Genomic DNA, 13554 nt, shown 5'->3' with positions numbered 1-13554 from the left:
TATGATACAACACAAAACAGGTCAATAAAAATGCCTTTAAACAACATTATGAAATTCACAATATGAAAGATGGAAAACATATTAATGAATCAATAATTTGTTAAACAGCCTAATTTAAAAAGACGTGACTCCATAGATCATTATTATATCAACTATACAAACTACATGTTATATTGTTTTATGTTCTTCATCACAGCAGATGTTTTAAAGATGATAAATGTGAGGATTTATAAATGTCATGGACCCAGTTCCACAGAGAAACAGGCGTATGTGAGGATTTATAAATCGATGAAAAGAATGAGTCTGATCAATTCTCTGTCTGTGTAATTGTGTATTGTTGATCTGGTAGAAAACAGAAACGTGTCTCATATGAAACACAAGATGAAAATGCAGGAACATGAAAATCACTGGCCACCAAAGTGTCTCTGAGCAAACGGCCCAGTTTTCCAACCCAACATGCCTACAATCATCACTCAGCTTTAATGTGGGCTTCCACAGGAGGGATCATCCAGACTTTGACACATGTTCACTGTGAACTGACACCAGATTAAAAACACACATGAAACTAAATATAAAGTAGTTTCACTTTATTTGACTTCCACATACAAACAATCCAATAATGAATATGACAGAGTGAATATTAATAAAGAAAAAGCAGCTACAATGTGTCGGCAAAACTAGAAAACCCAAAGGACATGAGATGCATTTTCTATAAAAACTATTGATTACATGAGTGAATATTTCAAATCAAATATGGAACACAAAGAAAGAGGAACTGAGCTGTTGAATAACATAGTGGGTTCAAATATTCTTACACTTTTCTGTCTCTCCTGCTTCTCTGCTCACATGGAGCTGACTGTCCCTGTTCTGTCACCACTCACAGTCAGGACCTGCTGCTTTGGTCGTTGGGTTTCCTTCCTGCAACAACACAGCAAAGCTCTCAGCTTGTCTGTGGCCCCTTTGCCCATGAAAACATACAGGACCAAGTCTGCAATAGGACTCAGCCTGATAAAGGTGAAAGAGACAAGATAGAGAGAAGGATAATATGTGTTTGGCAATAAGTAAATGATAAAGGGCAGGAACAGCATCACGTATATGAGGAACACCAAAACCACAGCTCCCACTATTCGTCGTTTCTCCTCAGAGGAGACTGAGATGGAAGCAGACAGAGATTTGAGGGTTCCAACCAGGGAGAAGACGAACACAGGGAAGGGAAGGAGGAAAAAGGTGGAAAATGTGCTAAAGGAAGTCCACTTAACAAATGTGAAAGGGACCAAAGGAAACAACCAGACTATGACACAAATCAACACAGAGACTTTAACACTCCTGTTGATGCGATACCACAGGGGCCAGGTGATGAGACAACACCTGAAACACAAGATAAACACATCCATCAGTCTGGACATCATCATACAGGACATTTCTGACTCTCAGCATATTTCAGAAAAATGTGCTGATGAAACAGAAGCTGTCAGACACATGAAGGTACAAAGACATCTGGAAAAGACAGATATTCACCTTTCCAGGGCGACACACATCATGAAGCCAATGCTGGCCATCAGAGAAGTCCAGTAAACAATTTGCAATTGCATCACCTGCTTCGGGCTTGCAACTGATATGATCATGTAGCAGATCTGAAGGAGGTCAGAGATGAGAAGGTTTATAACAAAGATGGGAGCAACGTGGTCATCACGTACCTGCAGGAGAACATGGATAAAAATAAAAATGGCAGCTGTTCAGGTTTTACAATCATTTGTAAAACACAAGCCCTTTGCATCACCAGAGATTTAGATAATCAGGCAAACGTATGGTGAGTCTAACACACTATGACATTTTATTATTGTTGCATTTAAGATGAATAAATCCTGTCAGGTTTGGGTACAGATATAAGGAAACACATGAGGTGGGCAGGTACAGGGAACTGAGCATATGAATAATCTGTGTATTTTAATAAAAATCTCTTTTAATTGTGTATTTACATGGAGGTTTAGCCCAGAATTATAGTCAGTCTCATTAGAAACATCCAGTTCTCCCAGCCCTGATACCTGCTTCACCTCTGCAAAGATCCTAAATGTCCTTCACACACAGACAGAAACACACAAGTGTCAGCTGTGATGTTGGTACCAGAGAAATCAGAGCAGAGATGGCCAGCAGGGTCAGAGGAAGACCGAGGCCGATGACGGTACAATGCACGTAAAAGAGAATCATATTTCTTGAATCAGTTTCACTGTAGCTGTTGTTGTGATAAACGGTGGTGTTGTTGAAATCCCCCATTCTTCAGTGAGATCTGTGGTGGGATAGGAGGTAACCTATAACAAGAAATATATTGTGGTCATATCAATGAAGGTGCTTCTCTTTCTAATATACAACAAATAACTGGAAATGTGACAGGAAATTGGTTTAATATCATTGAAAACATTTTGTATCAGTTGTAAAAATCGGATCATTTCTGATATTTCCAAAGAACATCGTCCTTTAAAGCCCCGTCTTTATTTGATTTAATCTGCATCTACTGTCCATAGCTGCTGTCATTGCTCATCACTTTCCATCTTCATTTGCATGTTTGTTTGCATTTTTTGATGTGACTGTTTTATATGCTTCTATAGAAAGTTGTTTCTTTGTTACACAACCAGATCCTCATTATTTTATACACAACAACATTTTCTTTAACAGGAAAGAGAAAATCCAAAGAACCTGATTTGACAGCTGAGGTCAATAGCAGCTATACTGGTCCCCAGATTTGTGACAGTCTACACAGTTATTTCTGGTATTCTTGTTAGAAATTGGACAAAAATATTTACAGAAAAAAGTTAAAATCATATTAATTTTTAAATGTATTTACTTTAGATAGATTCATATTAGAACCAATGCAGCTTTAAATATGAAATTTAAAATAATAATTTTCAAATTATTAATACTACATCAACCTCACACTAAAACATGATCATCATGAAATAAGCAATTACAGTAATGGTGGAAGAATCCATTAAAACTAATATTTAACAGTTTTTTTCATATATTCATGTTTCCTACATCAAAACTAAATGTAATTAAAAAAAGAAAAATGTGTCCAGTTTAACCACAGTATGACTGTAATTCTATTATTCTATTGTTCACTCACTTTGAATGAATTTGCATCTTCATTTGCATCATTGTTTGAATTTCTCTTTTTATAAACATCACATATTATATCTCTAAATAGGAACATACAATTTCACCTTTAGCTTTTTCTAAGTTTTACTTCTCATATATTTTATTTTTACCATGTTTTTATTATTTATACTTTTCTCCGTACACAGTTAGAAACAGAACTTTAATTTCCCAGGGATCAAAATTATATTTAACACAAAATAGAAAACAAATGAAATCAAACTTAATGATTGTCCAGCTCAGGTGAATAGTACACAGGTCCCCAGCTTTGTGCCACAGACTACACATTTAATTCTGTTATCTTAGAAATACATGGCAAATGTAAACTTACTGATTTCTAAATATTTGTATCAGTTGTACTATCAGAGCAATAGAACCAATGCAGCTACACTAGAATAAAAAAGTAATGTCATATAAAATTTACCTTTGAAACGTTGAGGACGACAAAGTGTGGTGTTGTGTTCTCTGCAGCCACACAGACCATAATATATTGTGTGTGATGACACACAGGTTCCTGATTATCTACATCTCATCTGATGAAGAGGGAAAAAGTGGGCAGGTACCAACATATGCATGGAACATCAGAACGACACACACACTCAGCAGGAAAGACCATTATTGATAATGACGCACACGACAAAGTGAAAGATACGCATTCTATGAAACTGACGAGGAAATCGAGGAAATTCTTTGACTTGAAGATTCATTTGAATACTATGACTTGTGTTATCGGACCTGCTCCACCAAGGGATCATTGTTGTACATGGACCATAATCATGTTGCACAACGCATTTCACTATCAAAACTTGGCGCTATGGCAGAGAGCGAAACCGTCTATAACAGGCAGAAAATGCCCAAAGTTTGGGATCATTTCAAATTTAAAAACAATGAGAACACTGTACAATGTGTGTATTGTAAAGTGAAACTGGTGTACCACAACAGCACTTTGTCAATGCTGCAATATCTGAACGCATCCAGTTGTGAAACAAACAGGTGGCTCACCCAGCAGAGCCGACACAAGGTAAAAACATTTCAAGGTAACCTGTTGTGTCTATCATGCATTACACAATGGTATTATATATACTCAAGTAATATATATATTACTTGAGTATATACAGTGGGTACGGAAAGTATTCAGACCCCTTTAAATTTTTCACTCTTTGTGTCATTGCAGCCATTTGCCAAAATCAAAAAAGTTCATTTTATTTCTCATTAATGTACACTCAGCACCCCATCTTGACAGAAAAAAACAGAAATGTAGAAAGTTTTGCAAATGTATTAAAAAACTGAAATATCACATGGTCATAAGTATTCAGACCCTGTGCAGGGACACTCATATTTAACTCACATGCTGTCCATTTCTTCTGATCCTCCTTGAGATGGTTCTGCTCCTTCATTGGAGTCCAGCTGTGTTTAATTAAACTGATTGGACTTGATTAGGAAAGGGACACACCTGTCTATATAAGACCTTACAGCTCACAGTGCATGTCAGAGCAAATGAGAATCATGAGGTCGAAGGAACTGCCCAAGGAGCTCAGAGACAGAATTGTGGCAAGGCACAGATCTGGCCAAGGTTACAAAAGAATTTCTGCAGCACTCAAGGTTCCTAAGAGCACAGTGGCCTCCATAATCCTCAAATGGAAAAAGTTTGGGATGACCAGAACTCTTCCTAGACCTGGCCGTCCAGCCAAACTGAGCAATCGTGGGAGAAGAGCCTTGGTGAGAGAGGTAAAGAAGAACCCAAAGATCACTGTGGCTGAGCTCCAGAGATGCACTAGGGAGATGGGAGAAAGTTCCACAAAGTCAACTATCACTGCAGCCCTCCACCAGTCGGGGCTTTATGGCAGAGTGGCCCGACAAAAGCCTCTCCTCAGTGCAAGACACATGAAAGCCCGCATAGAGTTTGCCAAAAAACACATGAAGGACTCCCAGACTATGAGAAATAAGATTCTCTGGTCTGATGAGACCAAGATTGAACTTTTTGGCGTTAATTCTAAGCGGTATGTGTGGAGAAAACCAGGCACTGCTCATCACCTGCCCAATACAATCCCTACAGTGAAACATGGTGGTGGGAGCATCATGTTGTGGGGGTGTTTTTCAGCTGCAGGGACAGGACGACTGGTTGCAACTGAAGGAAAGATGAATGTGGCCAAGTACAGAGATATCCTGGAAGAAAACCTTTTCCAGAGTGCTCAGGACCTCAGACTGAGCCAAACGTTCACCTTTCACCAGGACAATGACCCTAAGCACACAGCTAAAATAAAGGAGTGGCTTCGCAACAACTCTGTGACCGTTCTTGACTGGCCCAGCCAGAGCCCTGACCTAAACCCACTTGAGCTTCTCTGCAGAGACCTGAAAATGGCTGTCCACCAACGTTCACCATCCAACCTGACAGAACTGGAGAGGATCTGCAAGGAAGAATGGCAGAGGATCCCCAAATCCAGGTGTGAAAAACTTGTTGCATCATTCCCAAGAAGACTCATGGCTGTACTAGCTCAAAAGGTGCTTCTACTCAATACTGAGCACAGGGTCTGAATACTTATGACCATGTGATATTTCAGTTTTTCTTTTTTAATAAATTTGCAAAACTTTCTACATTTCTGTTTTTTTCTGTCAAGATGGGGTGCTGAGTGTACATTAATGAGAAATAAAATGAACTCTTTTGATTTTGGCAAATGGCTGCAATGACACAAAGAGTGAAAAATGGGGTCTGAATACTTTCCGTACCCACTGTATATACTAGAGTAATCGCTGAAATATTCTGTAGACCACAGGTGTCAAACTCAGGCCTGCGGGTGTAATTATATTTGGCCCGCGAGATCATATGAAATGTGTATTAGAGCTGGCCCACCAGTATATAGCGTATACATCCTCGAATACTACAAATCCCAGAATGTTAGTGCGTTAGTGCATCAGTCGAGACCGCCAAACACCCCCTCCTTTTCTGTTGGCAATCATTAGCATCCATGCTACCAGTCACCTCAGACAAACTTAATCTACCCCTCCCCAAAAATGGCCAAACGAAAGATGAAAAACTGGAGCTTTTAAGACAGGTGGGGGGCAGATTATATATTCACAAATGTAAAGGACAAACCTGTTTGTCGTGTGTGCGGAGCCACCATGGCTGTAACAAAAGAATACAACCTAAAAAGACACTACGAAACGAAACACCACGACAAGTTACAAGGACCTGGACGTAAAGCACAAGCTCCAGAAGGTAGAGGAGATGAAAAAAAGTCTGGTTTCACGGCAGACTATGTTCACAAAAGCAAAATCACAAAGTGAGGCTGCTGTGAAGGCTAGTTTTACTGTGGTACCAGAGATTGCAAAATCTGCCCGACCCTTTAATGAGGGAGAGTTTGTCAAAAAGTGCATGGTCAAAGTTTGTGACATTGTGCGCCCAGATAAAAAGCAAACATTTTTAAACGTGAGCCTGAGCAGAAACACCGTGGCTGAGCATTCATGTGAGCTCGCCACCAATCTATACAAACAGCTGATGGAAAAGGGAAAAGATTTTATCGCATACTCTCTTGATGTGGATGAGAGCAGCAACACATCTGATACTGCCCAGCTGTAAATCTTCATCCGTGGAGTGGACTAGAGTCTGTGCCTTACAGAGGAACTTTTGGGATTAAAATCAATGCATGGCATAATCACAGGAAAAGAAATCCTTGAGGAGGTATCCAAATATGTAAATGAAATGAAGCTGCCTTGGGACTTTTCTTCTGACAGGAGGGGAAAACATTCAGGTGCTCATAAAATGAGGTTATATCTAAAAGCAATAGTTTCCTATAAACACAGCAAGAAGGGCAGGAATTACAGAAGAATATAGAACACGTGCTTTTATCAAATTTATCACAGCTGCAGGAATGGAGTTAATTACTACAGTATATTTTTTGTAATTACAACGCAAGTTAAATTTGTTTTTAAAATCTTTATATTCCAATATTGTGCCTTTGGCGTCCTTTAATGGATTACAGCCCACACTCCCTTATCCACCCAGTCTCTATAAAATAAAATGAATCTGTCACTATATACGGACTCTCCTTATTGATGTCCTATTATTGTTTTTGTTTAGTCAATTCTTTCTCGGTCATTTCTAATGTCATATTCATTGTTGACATCTTCTCAATAAAAATGGCTGACGACTGCTGGAGCGCGTTGGGTCACGTGTGATGGTGACAGACCGCTACGGGGTTACTCACCCAGGACTCCAGGGCCAAGCGGTCCTCCATGGCGGCAAAGCGGCTTCTCAAACTGTTCCAGCGGAATCTGTGAACTGTCCAACGACGCACCTGGTTTTACCTGGTCCCCGTCATTTAACTCAAAGTCCTTTCGTCCACACTGGAGGAAAACAGAAGAGGGAATAAAGCTACATGTCCGAGGGCAGCGACCCGGCGATTAGCGTAACGTTAGCATCCACCGAACCTCCACGTCGGGTCCTAAGTCTCGCTCTTCACAGCGAAAAGCCGGAAAAGAGGGAAAACTCTGGGTGTTCAAAGGCTCAGAGAGTCCAGTTTATGGGTCGTCCCAGTCCAGTATGGAAAGTACTGCGTGTTATGTAAGAATAAATCCATAACTGACGGAGCGACCGAGCCTCAGCAGCCTGACGTCTCCGTGCAGTAGTCCCGGCCTCAGCCAATCACATTACGAGAATCTTAACGTGCCTCTAAATTGACCAATAGGAGGTCGAGGATAAACCGGTTCGCCTCGTGCAAACGCTACACTTCAATCAAACTGTGTTACATTCACGGACAGTAGTAAATAGTTTACCTGTAGTTAGCTAGGCATATTAAAACCAACCAGCGAAATGCTTTTCAAAACAAATTGCAGCCTAGAAAGACAAATAAGCCTGGGGTGTATTGATGAAATAACCTAATGGGTTACACCATTTTCTGTTTTTATTGGATTTGTGACCTTTTTTTCCCAATACAACTGTCATGAACCAGGAGATGGTCAGGAGCACACATCACCCACACAGAACTCAGAATTAGAATGAAGAGTCATTTATTGGTACAAACTGTAAATTAATGGCAATGACCAGTATATGGTGTTGATGAGTCGGGTTTGTCTTATTGGTGTGGATCAACAACAGGCATTAGAAAATCAAAAACTCCCATGATAGGGATCTCAAAACATTCTTAAGTCAAAAACAAGATCAAGCCGAATCTAGTCGGGCCTGAATACAAAAAGGAACTTCTCCACAAGATATCCGTTACACAAAAAACAGTAGTCCTGGTCAAAAACAGGGAAGTAGAAAGAGACTTAGCTAGGAGCACTTTCCTAGTGTCCTTCATTTTTACAGGATTCAGAAACGGGAGGTCGGTGATGAGTAACCTAAACATCCAGTTCTCCCAGTCCTGAAGTCGCATTTTAGTTGATGAAGTCAGATTTAGTCAGTAGCTCCTGTGAGCTAGAACAGCATCAACAGAGAAGCCACAAAGAACAGACTGATGCTTCATCACAGCTGGTTTCAAAATGTATCCATGACTTAGAAGTCGCTGTAGTTTGGACTCTGCTGGGTCCTTTTCAATATGAGCGTTACACAGTGATCGATGATCGTCTTTCTTATGTGTGATGATGATGACGATGACAGATATCACAGTGATGATGGTTCAGATACGTGTGAGAACATTATTGTACAGGGGCTATAAAAAGCCACGGCCCAGTGTCTCTGCATGATGACGGCTGTTCAGTGCTGTTGGACAACTTCACAGGTGTTACACAAAAACTGCACTGTCACAACCTGTGTGTGATAATCAGCTGTGGACCCAGACGCAGACAGCACAAAGACACAGGATGGAGGGAAAACTGGGTTTATTCACTTCATAACTGACAAAACCACCAGGTTCAAAACATGAATTAAACATCAGGAACCAATGAAGAATATAAAGTATGAAGTAGTTTCACTTTATCTGACTTCCACATACAAACAATCCAATAATGAATATGACAGAGTGAATATTAATAAAGAAAAAGCAGCTACAATGTGTCGGCAAAACTAGAAAACCCAAAGGACATGAGATGCATTTTCTATAAAAACTATTGATTACATGAGTGAATATTTCAAATCAAATATGGAACACAAAGAAAGAGGAAGTGAGCTGTTGAATAACATAGTGGGTTCAAATATTCTTACACTTTTCTGTCTCTCCTGCTTCTCTGCTCACATGGAGCTGACTGTCCCTGTTCTGTCACCACTCACAGTCAGGACCTGCTGCTTTGGTCGTTGGGTTTCCTTCCTGCAACAACACAGCAAAGCTCTCAGCTTGTCTGTGGCCCCTTTGCCCATGAAAACATACAGGGCCAAGTCTAGGAGGGGACTGAACGAGCTGGAAATTGTAAAGACACGAGAAAGGGCAGGATTGCCTCCAAAAAAGTGGTAGAAAATGATGACGGGCACAGACAGCAGCATGTAACTACACAGGACCAAAACCACAGCTCCCACTATTTGGCGTTTCTCCTCAGAGGAGACTGAGATGGCAGCAGACAGAGATTTGAGGGTTCCAACCAGGGAGAAGACGAGCACAGGGAAGGGAAGGAGGAAAATGGTGGTGCAGATGATGGACATGCCAAATAAAAAATATTGAATTAAGTAAGTGACAAAAGGACACAGCCAGACTATGAGAGAAATCAGCACAGACACTGTGACACTTCGTTTGAATTGGTACCAATGTGGCCAGGCGATGACCAAATACCTGAAATAAAACACAAATACATAAATAGTGTGGGCATCATCATACAGCACATTCCTGATGAAACAGTATTCACATCCTGGAGAGACAGATATTCACCTTTCCAGGGCCACACACATCATGAAGCCAGCACGGGCCATCACATCAAGGGTGTAAAAATAAAAGGAGAAGCCTTTAACTCTCATGATCATACAGCACATCTGGATGAGGTCAGAGATGAGGAGGTTGATGACGTAGATCGGAACGACGTGATCATTTCGCACCTGCAGGGGAACATGGGTAAAAATTAAAAAAGCAGCTGTCAACATGATGAACAAGTGTGGACACTAATTCAATTCCATTCAATTCAATTCAATTCAATTCAGTTTTATTTGTATAGCGCCAAATCACAATACAATCAACTCAAGGCATTTTACAAAAACTAAAACTAAAATCCCAACAAATCCCTTATGAGCAGCACTTGGTGACAGTGGAGAGGAAAAACTCCCTTTAACGGAAGCAAAAACCTCCAGCAGTCCAGACTCTTAGTTTTGGCGGCCATCTGCCTCGACCGGTTGGGGTGAGTGGATAGAAGAGAGAGAAAAGAACAGCAACAATAAACAACAAATAGACACTGCAGGTTGGTGGGACCAGTAACTGCACATCAGCAATATACAGCTCCAGGACCAGGGACACCTGCAGAAGGTACAGAGAGAGAGAACAGAGAGAGAGAGAGGGAGAGAGCACAAACTAGGGGAGAGAGAGAGAGAGAGCACAAGGTTAGTGACATTCAATGGTGAAATATACATGTGAGGGGGGAGGAGAGGGGAAGGAAAGGGAGGGGAACTCAGTGCACTGATGGAGAGTCTTTAGACAGTCTAGGCCTATAGCAGTATAACTAAGGGATGGTTCCAGGTTATCTGAACCAACCCAATCCAGTAACAGGGAAATGGCAAGAACCAGAGTCAACATGATAATCTAAGAAGTGACTGGAGAGACTGGCCTGGTCTATGATGATGATCTGGCAAGGAAAATGAGACGTGGATGACAGATGTGCAGGTGGATCTGAGAAAGTCCAATAACATCCGGTGGATTGAAGGAGACTGGAGGAAGACGACAGGACCAGGGCAGAAGTCCTGACAAAACCAATCCCTTACCTCGACTTTGTTTCCCACTTTGAGAGGCCCCTGTTTTCTTTCCTTTTCAAATACATATTAATCAAAGTTGACTGACAATCTCATTAGAAACATCCAGTTCTCCTAGCCCTGATACCTGCTTCAGCTCTGCTTCTTCTTCTTCTTCTTCTCCTTTGGCCTGCTCCCTTCAGGGGTCTCCACAGCCAATCATCTGCCTCCATTTAACCCTATCCTCTGTATCCTCCTCACCCACACCAACTATCCTCATGTCCTCCTTCACTACATCCAAGAACCTCCTCTTTGGTCTTCCTCTAGGCCTCCTTCCTGGCAGCTCTAACCTCAGCATCCTTTTACCAATGTATTCACTGTCCCTCCTCTGAACATGTCCAAACCATCTCAATCTGGCTTCCCTGGCTTCTTCTCCAAACCATCTAACATGAGCTGTCCCTCTGATGTCCTCATTCCTGATCCTATCCATCCTCGTCACTCCCAGAGAGAACCTCAACATCTTCAGCTCTGCTACCTCCAGCTCTGCCTCCTGTCTTTGTCTCAGTGCCACTGTCTCTAAACCAGACCACATTGCTGGTCTCACCACTGTCTTGTCCACCTTTCCTTTCATTCTTGCTGACACTCTTTTGTCACACATCACACCTGACACTTTCAAAGACCCTAAATGTCCTTCACACACAGACAGAAACACAGAAGTGTCAGCTGGGACGTACGTACCACAGTGAACAGTCCACAGATGGCCGGTACTGTCAAAATAAGGCCGAGGCTGTTGATCACCAAAACAATGATGTTTATTGGATTAAGGTCTGGCTTCATTTCACTGTTATTTCTTTCCTGAAACACGGTGATGTTGAACTTTCCTGGTCTTCAGTGAGATCTGTAGTTTGGGATAGGAGGTAACCTATAGCAACAAATTATTATGATAAAATGAATTATGGTGCTTTTCATTTCAGTAGTAATATGACAAAAGAACTGAAAACACAATGTGCTGTAAATGACTGTCTTCTTCTTATTAAAGACATTTAGTATATAAGTCTCTGTGCCAACACTGTGGCTGTGTGAGCAGCAACAGCTTTAATCACAGTGTTTTATGAATGAATGCCATTTATTTATGGCTCTAATTTCTGAATAAACATTTCAATCTGCAGGTTCACACAGTTTAATGGAGGCTGATGGATCAGACTGCATTTGTTTTTATTGTCCGACTACATAGATTATAAGAACATTCTGATCAAAAACAACACGAGTATTTAACCACAGTATGACTGTACTTCTATTGTTCACAGCCGACCTCATTTTGAATCTGTTTGCATCTTCATTTGCATCATTGTTTGAATTTCTCTTTTTATAAACATCACATATTATATCTCTAAATAGGAACATACAATTTCACCTTTAGCTTTTTCTAAATTTTACTTTTCATATATTTTATTTTTACCGTGTTTTTATTATTTATACTTTTCTCCGTACACAGTTAGAAACAGAACTTTTATTTCCCAGGGATCAAAATTATATTTAACACAAAACAGAAAACAAATGAAATCAAACTTAATGATTGTCCAGCTCAGGTGAATAGTACACAGGTCCCCAGCTTTGTGCCACAGACTACACATTTAATTCTGTTATCTTAGAAATACATGGCAAATGTAAACTTACTGATTTCTAAATATTTGTATCAGTTGTACTATCAGAGCAATAGAACCAATGCAGCTACACTAGAATAAAAAAGTAATGTCATATAAAATTTACCTTTGAAACGTTGAGGACGACAAAGTGTGGTGTTGTGTTCTCTGCAGCCACACAGACCATAATATATTGTGTGTGATGACACACAGGTTCCTGATTATCTACATCTCATCTGATGAAGAGGGAAAAAGTGGGCAGGTACCAACATATGCATGGAACATCAGAACGACACACACACTCAGCAGGAAAGACCATTATTGATAAAGTGAAAAACATATTTAAATGCAACATACTATAAAACAGCAAATATTTCAATATTAAAAACAGAAAATAATTATGAAACATAATTTTAATGATATAAAATCTAGTAATGAAACTAGTCTGTGTTAAACAAGTTAAAAATGTATCATCACTCAGCTCATTACTGTGAAACGTCTTCATTCTTATTTTCAGTCTTACAGGATTTTATGGTCGTTTCCGATTTTTATTGAACTTGTGACATTTTTTCCAATAACACAAACGTTTCCTGATGTTACTTTTCTGTTCAATGTTTCAACATTAAACAATTTTTTTATGTCACTTGTCAAACGTTGATTTTCGTCATGATTCATTTTACTGGAAGTCAGATTTAGTAAGTTAGCCCCTGTGAGCTAGAACAGCATCAACAGAGAAGCCACAAAGAACAGACTGATGCTTCATCACAGCTGGTTTCAAAATGTATCCATGACTTAGAAGTCGCTGTAGTTTGGACTCTGCTGGGTCCTTTTCAATATGAGCGTTACACAGTGATCGATGATCGTCTTTCTTATGTGTGATGATGATGATGATGATGACAGATATCACAGTGATGATGGTTCAGATACGTGTGAGAACATTATTGTACAGGGGCTATAAAAAGC

The 13554-nt window shown here is 40.2% G+C and overlaps 2 protein-coding genes across 2 annotated transcripts; both read right to left on the bottom strand.

The window, feature by feature from the left end:
• Window positions 1–622: 622 nt before the first annotated feature.
• On the bottom strand, window positions 623–1652 carry LOC113132034 (mas-related G-protein coupled receptor member X1-like). Its single transcript, XM_033325566.1, has 2 exons — window positions 1519–1652; window positions 623–1368 (listed from the first exon to the last, which is right to left on the bottom strand). Exons 1-2 carry the CDS (start codon window positions 1623–1625, stop codon window positions 843–845), a joined length of 633 nt encoding a protein of 210 aa, XP_033181457.1. The 5' UTR covers window positions 1626–1652; the 3' UTR covers window positions 623–842.
• A 7416-nt stretch (window positions 1653–9068) lies between these two features.
• Window positions 9069–12811, bottom strand: LOC113132083 (G-protein coupled receptor 4-like). The gene is made up of 4 exons (XM_026309904.1): window positions 12719–12811; window positions 11687–11870; window positions 9945–10108; window positions 9069–9848 (listed from the first exon to the last, which is right to left on the bottom strand). Exons 2-4 carry the CDS (start codon window positions 11783–11785, stop codon window positions 9317–9319), a joined length of 795 nt encoding a protein of 264 aa, XP_026165689.1. The 5' UTR covers window positions 11786–11870; window positions 12719–12811; the 3' UTR covers window positions 9069–9316.
• Window positions 12812–13554: the final 743 nt, after the last annotated feature.

The sequence above is a fragment of the Mastacembelus armatus genome, chromosome 15 (assembly GCF_900324485.2).
Source record: "Mastacembelus armatus chromosome 15, fMasArm1.2, whole genome shotgun sequence".
In the NCBI taxonomy this organism is placed as follows: domain Eukaryota; kingdom Metazoa; phylum Chordata; class Actinopteri; order Synbranchiformes; family Mastacembelidae; genus Mastacembelus; species Mastacembelus armatus.
The sequence above is the reverse complement of the archived record's forward strand: the minus strand, read 5'-3'. Positions and strand labels throughout refer to the sequence as shown.